Source organism: Drosophila arizonae, chromosome X (genome assembly GCF_054131065.1).
Source record: "Drosophila arizonae isolate 15081-1271.41 chromosome X, UAZ_ARI_1.0, whole genome shotgun sequence".
In the NCBI taxonomy this organism is placed as follows: Eukaryota; Metazoa; Arthropoda; class Insecta; order Diptera; family Drosophilidae; genus Drosophila; species Drosophila arizonae.
In genome coordinates, this window is record NC_142927.1 from 20,569,091 (window position 1) to 20,589,629 (window position 20,539).

At 40.4% G+C, this 20,539-nt stretch overlaps 2 protein-coding genes across 6 annotated transcripts; one reads left to right on the forward strand and one right to left on the reverse strand.

Moving 5' to 3' along the window:
* Positions 1 to 676: 676 nt before the first annotated feature.
* Positions 677 to 7,812, reverse strand: LOC108619030 (beta-alanyl-dopamine/carcinine hydrolase). 5 transcript variants are annotated; one of them, XM_089475276.1, is made up of 9 exons: positions 7,670 to 7,812; positions 6,923 to 7,113; positions 4,385 to 4,478; positions 4,155 to 4,258; positions 1,872 to 1,982; positions 1,573 to 1,807; positions 1,377 to 1,497; positions 1,201 to 1,317; positions 677 to 1,141 (listed from the first exon to the last, which is right to left on the reverse strand). In XM_089475276.1, exons 2-9 carry the CDS (start codon positions 7,046 to 7,048, stop codon positions 847 to 849), a joined length of 1,203 nt encoding a protein of 400 aa, XP_089331402.1. In that variant the 5' UTR covers positions 7,049 to 7,113; positions 7,670 to 7,812; the 3' UTR covers positions 677 to 846. The 5 variants fall into 5 exon arrangements, with proteins under 5 accessions (XP_089331402.1, XP_089331399.1, XP_017870808.1 ...); XM_089475273.1 differs by having other exon boundaries at positions 6,923 to 7,105; positions 7,517 to 7,752; XM_018015319.2 differs by having other exon boundaries at positions 7,517 to 7,752.
* A 2,140-nt stretch (positions 7,813 to 9,952) lies between these two features.
* Hmr (Hybrid male rescue) lies at positions 9,953 to 16,456 on the forward strand. Its single transcript, XM_018015330.2, has 6 exons — positions 9,953 to 10,419; positions 10,474 to 13,767; positions 14,240 to 14,593; positions 14,678 to 15,000; positions 15,069 to 15,348; positions 15,412 to 16,456. The coding sequence occupies exons 1-6, from the start codon at positions 10,359 to 10,361 to the stop codon at positions 15,915 to 15,917; spliced, it is 4,818 nt and encodes a 1,605-aa protein (XP_017870819.1). The 5' UTR covers positions 9,953 to 10,358; the 3' UTR covers positions 15,918 to 16,456.
* The last annotated feature ends 4,083 nt before the right edge of the window (positions 16,457 to 20,539 follow it).

Here is a 20,539-nt window from a genome sequence, read left to right on the forward strand (position 1 = left end):
CACTGCAACACTTGCAGAAATGCACAATTATGTGTGAATATATTTGCGTGAATCGTATTTGGTGTTTGTCATTCGAAGAATCGAGCTCACATATCAAGTGTGCTGCTGACATAGACACAACAATCAAATTATATTTAAAGTAAATATATCTAATTGCATCTTGGTTTCTGCTCACAATAATCATTAACAGTCGATGCCAAACGCATAAGCTCTTAATCTAACTGGCCAGTCTATAATAATGTTCACCTCGGCACCGTCAGTCACGTCCTGCTAGAGTTTCCTCAAAGACTTTCTTTTCTTAATCAGCGGCTGAGAGTGTGCATCAATTCTTGATAGATCACATTTGGCATGATATTCTTAAGACTAAATATGCAGACAGACCAGTTAGGCCTAAGCCAAAAGCTTAAATTTCAAATATAAAAACTAAATGCAGCTTGAAATTGATTGAGCTATAAAATGTATTAATATAGTTGAAAAAACTAAAAAAAAAAAAAAAAAAAAACTGCCATGTTTGGTTTTAGTTGGTTTAAGCTGGTTTAAAATTATCATATTAATAGAAAAGATCAAGGTGCTATCGATAACATTTCAAGGCTCTGCCTGACACTGACATTGACAGTCTGGCAATGCTGCAAAAAAAAAAAGCAAAAACCGTTTTAAATTTAGAACACATTTAAAATCAACTTCTGAAGCTGAAGCTTTATTTATGCATATATAAACTATTGCTTACAGCGAACAATTCTTTAAATACTTGCTAAATATTTGCTGATTACCAATTTTAGACATTTATTAAAAAAAAAAAAGTAATAATAAAATATTGGTTATATTTCACAATGAGTAAGTACTGAGCTATTTGCAAAGCATGGGCAATGTGCAATGGGGCTCGGTTAGGCTGGGATTGTCCGAGTAGAGCGCAAAGGTCTTGGCATTCAAATCGAATAGGCCCATAGCAATAGTCTTCACTTCTTCATCGGTTCTGCCATTATCGCGCCACACGCAGAAGCAGCCGCCAGTGACGTCGCCCAGCATGTTACGGACATCCTGCTCGCTGGCCGGCGGCTTGTACTTGCTGAAGGCGCTCATGCGCGAGACGCTTGACTGAATCATCGGCTCATTGGCCTGATCCAAGAGGATGCGCTCGAATCTGTTTGAATAAACCGAATTGAATATGCTTCCAGCTATGGGCACGGTTACTGTACATACTGATTGGTGTGGTAATTATGACCGCCCAGCGATATCTCCTTGATGCTCAAGTGTGATTCGTTCTTTTTGTCCGGGTTCGGTGCCATTTCGATGTTGTAGAACATCTGACGTGGATCGCTGCAAGCCAAACAGAGCGAGTTAATTGATAGACTTGCATAATCCCATAGCACACTTACGATATAAATGATAAATTAATGGAACAGGCGTCGGCGGCGCCTACGCCGGCATCTGCCAGCACCCTGAAGGCGTCGTCTACGTTGCTTGTAGCGAGCAGAGCTCGGGTTAGGAAATGACGAGCTGTAAGTGGTCAGTAATTCAAGAATATATATGTATGATCGTATACGTAATTAATAATCGTATTTCGACTCTTACGCGTCTTGCCGCTGCGCAGCAGCTCGGCGCTAATTGTGTTGATACTGAAGACGAGCCCATGATGATTGTGACTCATGGTGTAGCCAGGCAGGTGTCCGGCATAGCAGAGGGACATAAAGTGTTCCTCCTTCACATTGTACTTGCCCTGCGGCTTGTCGCTAATGATGTGGGCGACCACAAAGTAATAATGATTCAGCGTCGCTGTGAGAGCATCCTCGGTGTGGCCCAGCAGGCGCTGAGGATAAAAACTCGATCATGACAGAGTCTTGAATATTTATTATAGCCTATTTTATGCTTACACAATGCTTATGATTAACAATAATCGTGGAGCAGCCCGTGGGTTGATTTTTGTTGCGCGGTTGATGCTTCATGGCCTGCGGCAGAATTTCGTCCAGATGCAACAAGAATAACTGCAAAATAGTTTCGTCGAGAGTTGCCCATAGCCGTTAATAATACATATCATAATATCGATGAGGCTTCATACGATAGCTAATGCGATGAGCTGTGTTTAGTGCACTAATATCGATAGCATTGTATCATATCAGTGGCTTTGTATCGATTAATTGAAAGGATGCGACTGGCAGTTATTTCAATTGTCATTTCAAAGCCGTTGAACGCTGACAAAATGATTAATTTATTATTAATGATTCATTGTCAAAACCAGATTTATTTTTTTCTTGCGGTGTCGTTTGAAGCCTAATAATGTAGCTAAAAATATTGCCAAAAATGATTAATGGCAATTTCTATTGTGTTTTTCTTTCAGTAGAGCCCAAAATACATTATTTTGAAAAAAGATAAATGATGAATAAATGATCAATTATTATGAGTCGCACGTACACCTGTAATTTGTTTGTCTTTTATTGTCGAAATTGTATTCATAATATAAATTTGTACACCAAATTCTGTATACAAAGTACATTGGAAATGTCAGAGAAAAGAAAAGGCAAATATTGTTAAATGGCCATCAAATTAAAACTGGTGCATTGACATCAGTCAATGAGCCAGCTGCCGACAGAGTCGATCAAGGCCATTAATTTGACCAACTGCATAAGAACAAGAATTATATAGAGCTTTTGACAGCTGCGAATTCCTTAAACCACATTAAAACGTCTAATCGTTTAGCTAATTAGAGATGCTAATGAGTGGATAAGCCAAAGCTAAACCATTACACCTGACTAATTTCCTAGCTGCATTAGATAAGTCTCTGTTCTAAGGCTTCCTACTTTGTCTAAGTGCGAATCGATGTAAACCAGAACCAGAACTGCATGGCCCATGCGTTATATTCTGCTGCATAAATACCTTGACGAAGTAACTGTAAGAAAATACACTAACTGCAGGTATTACGCAGTCGACTATACCCGACTGCAACTGTATTTGTTGTTTTTTTTTTTTGTTTTTTTTTTTTTTTTTTTTTTTTGTCTCGTTAATATGTGTGAGAAATAGTTATAAGCAGCTCAAATATTTACTTTTAATTAATATGCAATTGAAAACAATTGCATTATTGCATGGCATTATCATAGCCCAGTGATAATTATGTTTGCAGTCGTTCGTTATAGTTGACTGCTAACTGTAATTATTATTAAATAAATGTTATAGACAATTATGTGTGAATACTTAGTTGTTTGATTGTCATTGAACATTGACAACTTGCAACACATGCAACATGCAACATGCAACGTGGATCACGCAACAGCGCGCAACGACTTTGGCATTAGCTTCACCGTTAGAATCGCTCAAGTTGAAGTGCGCTGCCAACGTTCCGTCCGCGAGCCAATAATTATTAATTAAACGTTTACTTTAAACGAGGCTTTCAGAGTACATCGGCTTTGCTAGTATATATGTGACAGGGTAATGGCTGGGTGGCTGATCTTATAGAGAAATACATATACATATATGTATGTATATTCTTGATCTTGATTTTTGGTGTAGCTATTCCATGGTCTATTCTATTCTATGGTCCACTATAAGAGAGGAGAACCTATACGAGTCTGGGATTGGCTGATATAGCAACTCGTAAAGATAGACTTTATTTCACATAATCGATAACAAAAAAAAAAAAAACGATTAAAATCGAGCCATAGCTGACAAAGCAACTCGTAAAGATCGACTTTATTTCAAATAATCGATAACCAAAAATCGATTAAAATCGAAATAAAATTTCTATACTTTCTAAACGAACTCATTCTTCAATTATTAATTAAATTAATGAATTAAAATTTTATTTATTTCAAATAATCGATAACATTTTGAGTTTTTCAGAAATCGAGTAAAATCGAATTCACCATTTCTGTTTTTTCTTGTTAGCAAACTTTTTGATTTAGATACTTGAAATGGAATTCCAAAGCGGGATCACAGTCATTGTACTGCAGTCAGGGTATCTTCTAGTCAGGAATGCCCAACTGAAAGCGTACTTGCTATTCGATAACTGTAATAAATACATATTTGTATTTACGGCCAGTTAATATTTAGCGACTGCCAATGTGCTAATTATGCCAGTTAACAAGCGATCTGTATAATTGTGTCATGGGATCTGGATCTGGAGCTGGATATGGATATGGATTTGGATTTGATTAATTAGTTACCTTATGGAACTCTACTTCGGCGCCATCGGCCACGCCCTCCAATTCACGTATATATTGCGGAAAGCTGCATTTAACCGATTCCAGCGTTTCATTATATATTTGCCCTGAAACAAAAGAAGATCACAAGAAACGAAAAACGAAGAGAATGAAAGAAAACATATATAAAAAATATAAAAAAACAATGAGATAATGGAAAAGTTGAAGCGTTTTGTTGATGGAGTACTACTCACGGCCTTTTGCGGTGCTGTAGAGGGGTAAGTAGGTCTCGTTCAGTGGCTGCGATAAGATCAAAAAGTTCTTGATCATCGAGCCGAAAGTGCGACCCTGTAAAGCAATTAGGTATGTGTTCGCTTCATTATTATTATTATAATTATAATTATGATGATGTGTATGATGATGAATGTCGAATGGAAACTTTCTAAATACTTCATACTTTTTATGCTAATGGACAGTCTAGTTTAAAATTAAAAAACAAAAACAAAATAACAAAAAATTGTATATAATAAATTGAAAATACAAAAAAAAAAAGGCATAATCGATCACGACTGATCGCAAATAGCAACAACAACAACAGCAACAACAATTTGAATAAATAGTTATTGTTAGTCGCTATTGTTGCCAGGTTGTAAGTTTTGGTCCATACGCTCGCTGTCTTGGCTGGAACACCTCACGGCCCCTCGCCCATTTGACAACCTCGAGTCGCAGGCGAAGCGTCTGACAGCGTCTGAATTCCGGGCCTGCATGCTAATTGCGGTGCGCCCTTGATATTGGCCATTTGTGTGCAATTCCGGTTCAAAGCCAATTCAATGGCTGAGCAAGAGTGTGTGTGTGTGTGTGTGTGTGTGTGTGTGTGTGTGTGTGTGTGTGTGTGTGTTGGAGTTTAGTGAAGGCTAAACAGGAACTGGGTCACGAATTGGCATAGCCAACGCCTACACAAGCAGCTAACCCTGACTACCAGCAGGCTAAATCGGCTTGGCTGCAGCTACTATACCTGCATATATATATGTATATATATATAGAGAGATTGACTTTAATCTATATAGCATTTCCCTCAAGGGTTAGACGACAAAGAAAAAGCTGCATTACTACAGTCAACTAGTCAACAACCGATTGTCGCCCTGCTTATCAAAATCAGCGTTTTATCTTTATGTGTCACATACAATATAGAGAGGGAGTATATATGTATATAGAAATATTTACATATATATGTATGTAATTGCATGAACTGATAAGCTAGAGCAGATAGACTCTAGTACTCAACTCAGCTGGAATCCAGCGCTAATTAAAGCAACAGCTCATAGAGATCTTATGGTATCACTATAGATATACATTTAGGTATATAGATATAATACAGAGCAGATTAGCTGGAGAGTTATTAGTATATATATAGATATTTAGGTATATAGATATAATACAGAGCAGATTAGCTGAAGAGTTATTAGTAGAGCTTAGAAATCTCAAAAGACTTTCAAATAATGTTTAACAATATAAAACGTTGTTCATTTGCCATCTACTATATTCCTTTTTCTTTAGCTAAATTGCACTTGGTATCAAATCTTATGGAAGGGCTTATATGAAATGCTCCACGTCTAGATACTCTGCCTGGCTAATTTTGTATTTAATATATAAATTTCCTCTCAATTCTATCAATAGATTTATAGGTGATAGATGATAATGTGAAATAATGTGCTCAATTACGAGCAATATTATTCTAAATTTGATTAACAGATTATATAACTACATTATATACTACAATTATAGGAAAATCGCTCTAAAGCAAGCTACAACTACACAATTCTAAAGAAGTTAGTTAGATCATTAGTCGAATATATGTGCATATATATAGCGTAAATTTTCAGTTTGAATTGACAATTTCGAATGCATTCGGAATTCGATAATCATGAAGAAAAAAAAAAAAAAAAACGTTTCCCTTGCTTTTTCTATTATTTTTGTACCCTGAACCCTTGGGAAAGCAGAGTAAAAAGGTATTATTAAGACATGTATATGCAACAGGTCAGAAGGAGGTGAAGTAGACCCCTTAATATATATATATATATATATATATATATATATATATATATATATATATAGATAGATATATATAGATATATATATATATAGATAGTCAGTCTATCTGTCCGTTTTTTGAGCTCATCGATCTCAGAACTTTAAAAGCTAGACAAAAAAATCGATAGCTATGCTCATTTAAGTGCTATCGATTGAAAACCTCATACAAAATCAGTTATTATTTTATATCTGGCGTAGCTTTAGAGCCAATTCTCTGTAGCTTTCATTTGAAATGTTCAATAATTTGATTTGTATTGAAATTATGATGAAATCAGTCTTTAATTAGGCGCATTAATTATTCATAATCATTCACTCATTTATCGCAGTAGCCGTGCCAAAGCAATCCATTTGAGCTAATGACAGCTCGAAGTTTCCCCGTTCTAGGCATAAGCAATCTAAAAATTGTACTGTTTGGATCAATTGAAAGTTTAACTTAACTTAAAAATTTAGCTAGCTCAAGTAGCTCAAGTGTGTGCTCGAGGTCTCTCCCAGCCCATCCAGCTGCACCCTCCTCCTCCTCCTGATACGTTTCTAATTAAGCTTTGCGTGACTTTTCGACTCCAAGGCAAGACTGCGTGTGCCTCTGTATGTGTATGTGTGTACGTATGCACTATTATAAGGGTGCAAAGGCGAACAGGTGAACCGGTGGACAGGTGGACAGGTGGACAGGTGCAAGAGTGCGATTGCTGTGTGCTGCTTACCATATCGAAGCCGACCTCATAGTGTGTGCCGCGCGTATAGAGAACGGGTATCGCCTGGCGACGGGGCAATATCCTGCCGGACGACATGCTCGATGACATTTGGTGGGCTACCGGTGAGGTGCACATGGCTTCCTGGTCGTTCGTACTCGTCTATGTGCTCTGGATCGTTTATCGCTTTACGCGCTATTTGGCTATGAAATGCGAGCAAGATGATCAATAAAGACTTACATTACTATTTGTGTGCGTGTGTGTGTGTACTGTGCCATTCGCTGACCAGTGCATGGGACTCACTCTCTCTCTCTCTCCCTCTGCTCTATTTTGTTTGATATATATTTTATATTTTATATTTCTTCTCTCATTTCAATGCATTTCATTTTCGCGAGCCCCACGAAACGTGAATGAAATGACAAAAATCACAGCAGAAAAAAAAAATAAATAAACATTCTATAAATAATAATTCCGTGGGAAATTTAAATTGCAAATGCAATTCGCGAAAGATGAGACTACCGACAACAAACAGATGATGGGGCAGAAAGAGAAAGAGAGAGAGAAATAAGTATGAAACAAAATAAAACAAAATTGAATAATAAATACATTTCACAAAATAAACGGCGAACGTTTAAACAACGGAGTTAATAATTTCTTTAAACACGGACACGCACGCACACACTCACGCCAACAGGCAGATGCTCGCAATGTAAACAAATAGTACGAAAACAACAACAACAACAACAATAAAAAACAAACAGAGTTTAAGATCGGATTCAAGCCAAGCTTTTTAAAATAATGTTCTAAAGCGCTTGAACGCAGAATTCAAACTGAATTGGCTATGTTTTGGCGGCGGCATTACGAACTGCCGAACAACCACCCAGCAGCAACAACAACAACAACAACAGCAATAGCAATGGCAACAACAACAAGCAAGCGATACGAAGACAGCGGACGAAGCGTCGCGAGGCGTCGACAAGCGGCAATCGCTGCGATAACGGAGCAATAAGCAGCGGCCGCACAGACAGCAACAACAGCAGCAGCAACATCAACAACAACAACAACAACTACAACAGCTAGAGCAGCCCCACTAAGGCTGCGACGCCAGCAGCGCTGCCAACGCTTATCCAGAGATGGAAACCAAACAAATTCGTTTCGTTTCTACATCGAATGGGAATTCGCGTTCGAATTGGCATTCGAATTCGAATTCGAATTCGAATTCGTATTGGAATTAAAGTTGATATTGAAATTCAAATTCAAATGGCAATTCGAATTCAATAACTGTTGCGCTTCGATACACAATCTTATTTATTTAATATATGTTAATCATATTTCGATATCGACAAATTTATAGCAAACTTATTGAATATGTATGATATATGTAGCTTAATTAGTTTCGATACTGTGAAAATGTATCCACTCTATAAAGAGAGACAATCGATCATTATAATTTGTGAGTTTTTATTAGCCTATTATGGTATCATTAACGTATTATTGTATGTGTATGCCTGGGCGCAGTATTACGTATGACAGCAAGTAGACATTGTTTTTCTGCTCTCCTTAAGTCGATTACGACTAATAGGGTTTCCCTTTGACAAAGAGACGGTCTGCACTATTTATAGATCTATTGACGTTTGCCTCCTTCCTTTTTTGTTTAACCTTAAACTTTTCAGACCCATTGTATTTTTTTTTTTTTAAGTATTTTTGTATATCAACCTGTTAAAGAATTTTAAATATACTATTTGATACAAAGATACCAGTTCCTGATTCTGTGTGTGTGTTTTTTTTTTACCAAACCTAAACATCATTTGAATAACCTGTATGAATGGGGAAACCCTAAAACTGTTGATAGCTTGAGTTAGGTAAGTAACGCACATGAAACAGTTAACAGGTAGACAAAAAAAAAAAAAAATATATATATATATATATATATATATATATATATATATATATATATATATATATATATATATATATATATATATATATATATATATATATATACATACTAATTTATATATATGTATTATTAATCATAAAAAATTTGAAAGTAAAAGTAAAATTCGCTTTATTCGCTTGAAACTTAGATTTACTAGAGTAAATTTTTTTTATATCATTAAAAACTTTTTTTGTTAATTTATTTTTTCCTTTTTCTTGATGTTCTTGTAATGTTACGTATACGTAATTAGAGTCTATGCCAAGCCGTAATACACACACATACACACGTGCATGTCTAGGCATAGTTGCTGTTGTGGTTGTTTTATTTTATTTCAACAACTGACCTTGAAAAAAAAAAAAAAATTGATTTGTGTTGGTGCTTTCCATGGCAACACGTTTCTTGCTGCCGCACGCCGTGGCTGCCACACATTTCGCTTCTTTATTTTTCATATTCAATTTACTCTTTTCATTATTACATACATTATTAATATATAAGTGTATGCGCATATATTGTATAACATTATTGAAATGGGCTCGGTTTTGCATACACACATCTAGCAGGTGGGCCACGCTGTGAATGATCGCAGTCAGTGTCAAGGATAGCCGGTTGATACATATCTGAGTCGAAACATACCAAATGATTAATTTCTAAAAATTGGCTCATCTCGTGTATTGAAACAAGAACGATTAGTTCTAGCATCAAGTCAGTGATACAATGTTGATAATTTAGTTTGTACTATTCAAGTTTTTAATATCCACAGTCTAAGCGTTATGTTCTCTCTAAGTTCTAGCATAGATCTATCTATTATAATAATTAATGTTAGTCTCAGAATAATAAAAGACCATAGTCGATTTATATCCAGCTCGTTGTATTAGCTTTATAGTTATTTTGTATTTTTTTCTTCAAAAGTATTATTATGTTCTAGCAGAGATAAGTATTATAATAATTTTGACATATCCAAGTATGACCAACTAGCCTTTGTCAGTTTTACAATTAAAAGGTCTTTAATAATGTTGCTAATGATTTTAAAATTTTTCATACGTTAATTTTGTTCTTCGCCCAATTGAATTTAAGCAGCGCGCGCAACTTACCCGCCATTTGGGCATTGTTCAACACAGCTAATTGCTATCGATATATATGGGCAGGCGATAGCTCGAATGTGGCGTTATCGTTGAATTATTCTCTGCGCGCAATACTCTTAGACGCAAACCGCAAAGTAGCAAACGGGACTTTTGTTGGCAGTCAGCTTCATTTAATCCAATATTCGAATACCATGTGTTGATTTACAATATTCGTATATATTCTCTCCATTCCGGGCGTCACGGAGCAGCAGTCTCATGCGTGGCTCAATTGACAACCGGGCAGCATGACATTAGGAATCGCACGTTTATGTGTTTACTTGTTTCTTTTATTTCGCTCTTATTTCTATTGTTGTTTGATCAAGCGACGCGATTTGTTGGCGCGGTGTACTTAACATATTGTAATTGTTGTATATAACCAACTATTGAAATGCCAGCTACATCGACTCCAAAAGTTGCGAATGCTGAATCAAATCCGTTGAAAATTTTGGGTAAGCAGCTCCATAATATTGCCGATGCACGGTATATAACTGTCATATTTACAGACGATGACGAAGAGAAGCCAACACTGGTTCTCAACGAAGACACCGGGGAGTTTGTCATAAGTCCCGCAACAATGAGAACGCCGAGCAACAGCGTCGACACCTCTTCTAGCGAAACGTTCGCCTATAATCTGGAAACATATCTGGCGGAGCGACGCCTCATTCGGTTGGTGAGAAAGAGATCGGCGCTCTATAACCGACACCATCGGCGCTTCAGAGATGATGTGTTCAAGGAGCAGCTGTGGCAGGACATTGCACGGAAGATGTCAGTGGAGATTAACAAATGCATCAGTACTTGGGCAGAGTTGCGCTACAAATATCAGCGGCATGTGCGCCGTCTGCGCAGCTATCGCCGGCAGGTGCAGACGTGTCGCAGTCGGGCGCGTGCACGTCCCATCATGCTGCACGAGGAGGAACTGATCTTTCTGTACACGCATGTGGCCCAGTTTCCGCTGCAGTCCAACAGGCGCAACAGTCGACCCCCATTGGATGTGTCGAGTGGGACCGACGATGTCACCATCGTGAATACACAGCCACCCATCATAGACGTAGACGCGGAATATTCGGATCAGTATAACATAAGCCCGGATCAGCAGCGTCTAATTGAAGCCGTGCGCGCCTATCCCCAGCTCTACGACACTGAGCACGACGATTACGAGAACTATCATCATCGCGGCCTCATTTGGAGTGCCATCTCCAATGAGCTGCGCGAGAAGGCGACCAAGCTGATGAAGATCTGGCTGCACCTACAGACGCGCTACGAGTGGGAGCTGCTGCAAGCCAATAACAGCAGCAGCGATAGCTCCCACTTGTTGACGCAGCTCAACTTTCTCGAGCCGCACATTCGGCAAACACCCAACACGGTATGCAAGCTGTCGCTGTATTTGAAGGACGGCTGGTTCGATTCCATCGATCACTTTCGCACTATTGTCAATCTGATAAATGTGCTCAAAACGGTGCCGGAATTCCCACAATTGCTAGAGGATAAGCAGGACATGGCCGTACAGGACACGAGCAGCTACAAGGAGCTCTGGTCGCGTGTTGCGGCCCAAGTGAAGTGCAGCAGTCAGCGCTGCGAGGTCACCTGGCTGGTGCTGCGCAAGTTCTACCTGGAGCTGGCCGAGATGCGCAAAGTTGGCTATCAGCTGCAGGACAAATGGTTCTTTGAGAACATCATTGGCTGCCTCTACAAGCTGCTGACTTCGCGCTCGGTGCGTTATGCCCAAAAGCATGCCGTCAATAATGTGCCCAAAGTCGCATCGCAAACCAAGCCAAACCCACCGCAAGACAAGACCCCAGTGACGGTGCGTGATGTGCGTACCACTGAGACGACCCCGGCGGTGGCACCGCTGGTGACACCACTGCCCCTGGGCATTAACTACCCGCCTACTATGCGACAGCCAAACATCACCATCTCTGCTATACCCAAGAACAGCAGCAGCAGCAGCCAATCCACCAACACTGTCTTCAGCGCCATCAGCAGCACTTCCAGCAACAGCACCATCAGCACCACTGGCACCACCAGGGCTACCAGCACCATTACCACTGCCAGCAACACCAGCATCAGTGCCAACAGCAGCAGTGGTGCAGTTGGCACCACCGGCTATACCTTGCCCTACATTTCGGCAGCCATTACTGTGATTCCTAAGACACGGCCGACTGCCGCAACGACTGCAGCGCCGCCTGTGGTAACTGTTACCAAGTCCACATACATGGACGCGCTGCCCAATCCTCTGGCATTGCCCATACTGGCCACTGTACAGCTGGCCACACGGCCCAGCGTACCCAGCGTGCCCAGTGCGCGATTTATTCCAGCACGCAGTGGTCTGCAGGTGACGGTTAGATCCAAAACGAGTCTACCTCTGTCGCCGTCCGTTATTGGCAGCACCAGCACAAACAATCCCACCGGCAATAGCATTGGTGGCGCCACCATAATTCGCGCTGTCCCAGCTGCTTCATCTGCATCAGCTGTCCCAGCAGCTCCAATTGTTCTAGCTGCTCCAACTGCTCCAGCGACACGAACTCTTCTAGCTGCTCCAATTGCTCCAGCGGTTCGAACCATTCTAGCTGCTCCAACTGCTCCAGCGACTTTTACTTCTCCAGCTGCTCCAACGGTCTTAGCTGCTTCAGCAGCTCGAGCTGCTCTAGCTTCTCCAACTGCATCAGCTGTCTTAACTGCTCCAGCTGTTCCGACTGTTTTAGTTGCTCCAACTGCTCTAGCTGCTCCAGCTGCTAGTGCCAGGATGCCGCCCATAACCGCCCAGGAGCCGGTGTCCATTGCAGAGGTGACGCCGCCTTTGCCCAAGCTACGGCCGATGGACGTGCTCAGGAACAAGACGATGTTGTCGTCGAAGGGCGCCGCATCGATGCCAATGCCCAAGCTGACACCAACAACGTTTGCCAAGATGCCACCCAATGAAATTGGCGGAAATCCGGCATCATCCGGAAACATCAGCAGCAACAGCAGCCTGACCAAGTCGGTTGCCCCTTCGTCGACTTTGATGGCCAGCATAGGCATCAGCAGCAGTGCATCAAGAGTGAGCGGCCGTATGGAACCAGCTTGGGTTCCCCCCTTGGTGCCCAGCAACGCACCCAAAATACCCTGTACTCCATTAGGAGTGAGCGTCAGTATGGCCAATTCAATGCCGCCGTCGACTTCATCCATGCTCACCAATGCCGTCAGCATATCCAGCAGAGGGAGAACAGAACGATCTGGTGTTCCCCCCTTGGTGCCCAGCAACGCCCCAAAAATTCCTCCCAACCCAAAAGTGGGCGTCAGTATGGGCAAGACAGTGCCGCCATCGCAGTCATCGATGCTCAGTTTATTAAGTGCGAGAACAGAACCATCTGGTGTTCCCCTCTTGGTGCCCAGCAACGCGCCCAAAATTCCCACAAATACAAAAGTGGCCAAGACAATTCCGCCGTGCCCTTCAACGATGCTTAGCAATGCCATCAGATCTGGTGTTCGACCCAGCGATCCCTCCAACAATCCCAGTAAATCATCAAGTGTGAGCACCATCAGCATGGCTAAGGGGGCTAAGGTGACTGCATGCCCATCAAATTTGACGCCGTCGGAAGCCGAAATGAAAGTTGAGATACGCAACCATCCGACCATGGGACCCGTCATCTATGCCGAGGGCCCCGCCGTACCCTTTTTACCGAATCTGACCATGGCACGCACTGCATTCTTTATCCGCGAGGTGATGGCCATACCGCAACTCCACAGCACGGATCCCGATGTGATGCTCAAAAGTTCCCGGTACTGGCAGCATCTATCCAGAAAGTTTCACATGCCAGGCAAGTGCTAATAATGGGTATACATTAGTCGAGGATTCTTCAACTAAAGCTATTCTCATACCCATTGAATCCAGAGAAAATGGGAAGAAGCTTTTGTGTAAATGTATACGTGACAGGCAGAAAAAGGCGTGGCAAATCCTATTATGTATTTTTTTGAAAGCAACGAACTAATTTTAGTAATTTCCACCTGTCCATCCGTAGATCTCGTGATCTACAAAAGCTACAAATTTTATATTTCGAAGCTGTACTCTTATTTAGCATACGCAACACGGGATGATTATGTTTTTTCGATAATTCATCCCATTTCCTAGTTATCGATAAAACTCGATAGTTTTACTTCGTCATTTAAGCTTGTATGGGATCTAGAGGCTTCAGATTTGCTTAAGAATACAAACTTGGCTCTATGCTAGGATATATGGATATGATACATTACCGATAGGAGCCCTCTAATGAATTTGTGTGTCCTTTGCAGAGCAAATGTGTCGCGGCATATGGCGCTTCTTGGCGGCGAACATTAGTCTGTTCCCGGAGATAGCGCCCATGTCGAATCTGATGAGTCCATTCAAAGGGAGCTTGAAGACGTGGGAGAGGTCGAATCGATTGTTTAGTAAATTTGATGGGATCGCACGCAAATATGAATGGATGCAGTACAAAGACAAGCTGCCGGCCCTGATGCAGTTCTTCGGCGGGTATGAGCATCTGTACTGGGATCTGCGACGACCGCGGCCGGGAGAGGACAGTCAGGCGGTACAGCAGCCGCCACGTTCACTTACCGAACAGGAGCGGCAGGAGGTGTGGCAATTGGCACGCGAACGTTTTCCACACAGTGAGTGGCACGCAGATTGACCAAGCCTGGCCAGGATTGACTTGAATTCGTATTATTATTATAATTGTTGTCTTCTTTGTTCAGTAAATCATCGCGACGTTTGGGCCATGTTTAAATTTGCCTTCAAAACGTATATGGAGGACTTGGAGCGTGGCATTGAGAATCCCTGGCCGCAGAACTGGTGGCATGCCTTGGAGCAGCTGAAATATCTAGTGAATATGCGCTATCATCCCTTGGAGCCCTTCTACTACATTGTGCACAACAAGTTCATGGAGGAGGTGAAGCGCTGCAGCATGTACGAAGCGTTAATGCAATCAAATTCTTCCGGCAGTGTGATTAGTTCATTGGCCAACATTTCGCCCATGCCGTGGGAGACGGCCGAGGCTAAGGAGCTGTTTGCTATGCAGGTGAAGCTAACTAGAGAATTTTAGAAGATTCGGCCGTTTCCTATAATGAAGATTAAACTCAAATGCAGAAACAACAAAGGCAGCAAAAACAGCAGCAGCAGGAGCAGGAGCAGAAGCAGCAGCATCAGAAGTCGAAGCAGCAGGAGCAGGAGCAAGTAAAGAAGACACTTCCCCAGCTCCAGCCGCTGGAAGTGACTGAAGTGTGCACGGTCAGCCAGAGCTTGCCCAGCATCGATGTGTTTCAGCTGAGCCGCCTGATGCTCTGTTATCCGCATACCTATAGCCAATCCAGCACCATAGAGAAGCGAAGAGCCTGGCTGAAAGTTGCCAATGAACTCAACACCTCAGGTAAGCGAGCTCTGTCACGCTGTCAAATATATCTCTAAATTGATCTGATCTGATCTGTTGCAGTTACCGAGTGCCGACTGTGCCTGCAGCATGCGGTGCGAGATATGCGGCTGGTAAAGCTGGGTGATCCGAAATATCGCTGCTTGCTGTCGCATAAGTATTATCGTCACTTGGACGAGATTTACAACCAGGTCAAGGCGGGCGGCCCACAGATGAAGATGCCGATACCAAAAACCATAAGCCGAATTGTATTGGAGTCCACCGACAGAGTATATCCGACGCGCTTTCTGCCCGAGATCAATATAGCTGTGTGCAAGCCCAGTCTGGTGGTCAAGAACTGGGCATATGCGGCCATCAATTTGCCATACGCCAATCAGAGCTCATTGCGCACACGTCTGAAGCATATCTTTGAAAAATATGCAAATTTGGCGGGCATCAAGTGGCCAGTCCAGTGCAGCAATGGTGCACCAAAGCTCCGGCAAAAGCAGCAGAACGCGCAGCAGGAGCAGGAACAGGAGAAGAGGTCCCTGCTAGAGCAGCCCAACCCGAAAAGACCTAGGCTGAAGTGAAATATATAGACTACTATTAATGCTAAGCATAGTTATATAAGATATGTATGTGAATATAGAAGCTTGGGCATCATGTTCCAGCTGTTCCAGCTGGAATACAATCCTCGCCCAACCTAAGAAACTATCAGGCATCACGAAAGCCACTTGCAATCTCTGTGAATTATAGATGTACTATAAGTAAGGAATAATATTTACGAGGGAAGATATCCAATATGTGCATATATGTACATATATAAAAAGAAATGGAGATATATATGTATATAAAGAGAGAAAATAAGAGAGAGAGAGAGCGCGATTATGATTTTTTTTTTTTTTTTTTTTTTTTTTGGAATGACTCATTGAATTTTACTAAATACTATTATTTCCGAGAGAAGATATCAAATATGTATATACAAATATTTTTAGATATATATAAAGAGAGAGACGTTATAAATTGTTTAACAATTTTAAATTGGAATGACTCATTAAATATTTTTAACTACTTTTATTGGATTACAATGAAATATTTGATGTGAAATAAACGGTAAATGTTTTTGTGACATAGTTTTGCTGATTCGATGTCGTTGATGGCCGACTTTAACGACCTTTGGGGGCGGGGCACATCAAAGTAAGCCCCAACAAATTGTTGCCCAAATATGACAAGGGCGAGATTGCCCTTATAGTGTGTGTGTGCCTGTATGTATGCGTGTGTGTGTGTGTCCAGCTTAACTAAATGTGCGACATGCAATTGCAAAGCCTTAACAAAATGCCATAACTTGAGCTTAGCAGCGGAATTTTGTTTCTCGAGCAACTGCAGCCGTGTCCTAAATGGAAAGTAATCCGGGCATTCGATTTCTTTACAAATATGTGTCAAATATCTTGACGGTGAGCTGGGCAAAGCCCCCACAGGAGTTTGTAATGGAGCGATATACTCCTCCTGCTGTATACCAGATCGACTTGTACAGTCTGTGTTCCACGATTTCTGTGGATTTATGTGTCTGTGAGTGTCAGTGTTCTTCGACGAAGCTTTCGAGTCGTCACATGACTTTTTGATACATGGACATCATCTCTATATATGTGGAACAATAATATTAATTGTTATATAATAATAATTTATATATTTCAATTTTGCATATTTGTCTAGGCTATACAATTATATTTTTTAGTTTATTCCAAGCTTTTCCAAGTTTTACTCTAGTTTTGTCTTCTTTTTTAAATAAGTAAATAAAAGATATTTGAAATGGGCTTTAGAAGATGATGGATGATATGATATGAGATATACATATGTTAGATCCTAATACATCCACATATAGCGTATGTACGGTTATAGCGATGAAAATTCTGGTCCCCAGACAAATTTTTATGAGCAAACTTATACGTAGCCGCCTTCCGGCTATAACGACGATCCCTTGAGTGTCGTTATAACTGGATTCTACTGTATTAGAAGCTAGCATATAAGTTATTTTTCGACCTCTGCTAGGGCTTAGGGTATTTCCTAGTTGATTTCCTTCGGCTAGAGCACGAGTAGTAGCTCTGGTAGGGCTTAGGGTATCTTCTAGTCGGGCAACATCGATTAAAGTTTCGTTTGAGTAACTAAATGAACTACTTCTACCCGTCTCTCTATTACCATTTGCTTCCTCTGATCTCCTTGGCTGTCGAGGCCTCTGCTACAGGGTATCTTCTAGTAGGGCAATCTCGATTAGAGCACTCTTTCTTGTTTACTTTCAGTTTCGTTTGAGTAACTTAATGAACTTACTTTTCCTCCAGACTCCTACTTCTACTCATCTCTTACTTACCATTTGCCTACTCTGGTCTCCCTGGCCCTCTCGAGCTCTCTTCTCTTCTACAATGTAAGCTAGCCCAAATAAAAATGCAAATAGTTGCATTTGTAAGTGAGATATTAAGCTCGTGGCTAATGACCCCCGGAGATACTTTGGCCCAGCTGCGCATCAAGACACATCAAATTAACATTCTAATGTGCAGCGCTTAAGCTAAGCGACTGGTCGAGGTACTACTTCCCTCCCAGTGCCCTTCGTTCCCTTCGTTCCCTTAGTTACTTCGGTCGTCACCTTTAAGGTCCATTGCACATCATCATGCGGAGCAGCATGGCAAATAATGTTTGCTCCCGGTGATTAACGCAATTAAACAGGTGCTCAAAATGATGTTTCCAGTGGATTAGCCAGCGACAAGGACAGGAACGACTGCGCGTTGAGGATATTCAACTGTTCTCGCTCGCACGCCCGCTAATAAGCGCCACATTAGCAGCATGCGCCGCTTCCTCGCAGTCACAGCCCCTCCCCCACCACAGCCTCATCCACATCCACATCCACATTCGCATTCACATCCCCAGCTCTATCCTTAGCCAACGCCACATTCGCATTAATTCAATGTGGATTTTGAGCATCAGCCAGCATCCATGACATGGAGGGTGCCGCAGCCAATTGGAATGGGCATACAGCGTGGACGAGGCTGGGGCTGTGGATGGGGTCGTGGGTCGTGGGTCGATTGTCCGCGACGTCTGACGTTAAAATTCCATTAGCCAAACAATGGACTACAGTTAGAGGATGCTGCCACCGCTGCTCTAAACTTGCTGTCCAAGAGCTGCGCCCTTTTATGATTTGTAGGTGTTGCTGCCGTGTGATAATACCTGTAATTATACCGCCTCTAGCCAGGAGATATTTAAGTGCTCAGCTCAGCGACTCAGCTGTGCCAAAGATGCTCGAGTTCCCAGCATCGTCAACTTTTCCACCAATTAAGCCAAGTTTTTTTGTGTTTTGGGAAACATTTCCGTAACTAATTTCAAATGTAAACTGAACTTTTACACTTCGGCCCATTAAATAACGAGCGGAACAAAGGCGGTATGCACACAATATAAGCAGGCTCTATAAGATAACTTTTACATAGTAGTCTGGTGCTATATACTTGGTTCATAACTGAAATCGTACAACTACATATTTTATATTTTATATTTTATATTTTATATTTTATATTTATATTTATATTTTATATTTATATTTTATATTTATATTTATTATATTTTATATTTTATCTTTTATATTTTATATTTTATATTTATATTTTATATTTTATATTTATATTTTATATTTTATATTTTATCTTTTATATTTTATATTTTATATTTTATATTTTATATTTATATTTTATCTTTATATTTTATATTTTATAATTTATATTTTCTATTTTATATTTATATTTTATAGTTTATATTTTATCTTTTATATTTATATTTTATATTTTATATTTATCTATTTATATTTTATATTTTATATTTACATTTTATATTTTATCTTTTTAATTTTATATTTATATCTTATATTTTTTATTCTATTTTTAAATATTCTACTTTATATTTTATATTCTATTTTTTATGGTTTATTTTGTATATTTTATATATTCTATTTTATATTCTATACATTATATTTATATATTCCCACTGTTATATTATATACATAATTACTATATAAGCAGTTGATTCTGAGTAAATCAACAGCTTTGTCTCAGCTTTGTCACTTCTCCGGCCTCCAAGATTCGGCATCCAATTGCAGGTAACTGTGACAATTCAATGTGTGTGCTGGAGAGACGATACTCGCGGCAATTGTGTTTGTCCAACTGGTTCACATGACCTCCATGGATGCGGGCATAATGAGACGCAGGTTTTTCATGATTGGGCGGCGTCTGTTTCACATGGCATCTGGGCTGCGAGAGACCAGAGCTAGCTGGCTCGCTGGCTATTGTAAGATGATTTTTGTTTTTACATTTCAAATCAACAAAAAACGAAAAAAGCTCAAACTTTTTATTGTGTTTTTTTTTTTTTGCTTAGCTGCTAATTGAACACTTTTTGTTTTTGTTTTTGTGATTTAGCCGTGTTTTATTGTTAAAATAATAAAAAAAAAAAAAATACAGTGTAAAAGAGAAATGAGGCAAACGAACTATTTAATGACAGTCGAATAAGCCAGAGCTGTGACGGCGCTTGAGGGCGGCGGGGGAAGCGTGGGGGCGTGAGGGCGAGGTAACCGGAATCCAGACTCAGCTTGTTTCAATGTTCAGCTTCTGGAAGCAAAACAAAGTACACGCCCCACACAACGCTACACAAAAAAAAAAAAAAAAAAAAAAAAAAAAAAAATTAAATAAACACTCGGTGAACAGAAAAAATCACTTATTTTTATTGTTTTTAATGTTTTTTTTCTGTTGTGCATGAGAAACAATTAGAATTTTGCAAGCAGAGATAATTTGCACATGAGATCGACGATACAATGGAATGACGACTGCAGCCACAATGACGCCGACAATGGACGCCCGACGCGGGACACATCAAGATCGAGGAGGAATTCAAGTGAAGCTGGTACATATTTACCTGTCAGCAGGTATTTCCAGACGAAAGAAGCCGCATGAACTGAATTAACTATTAGCCTAATCAAAGCTGAGAAGAAATTTGGGATAGTCTCAGCTTGGTAGAGATACGGGGGAAGGGAATGGGGGAGTTGTGAAATTCACTGCACAAGCAAACCATGTTTAAAATTAAAATAAAAAACGAAAGCAAAAAAAAAAAAAAATCACACCGAAATTATTTTATTTTATTTATTTAGTTCATTTCTATCGCAAAATGTAAAGGTATAATATTG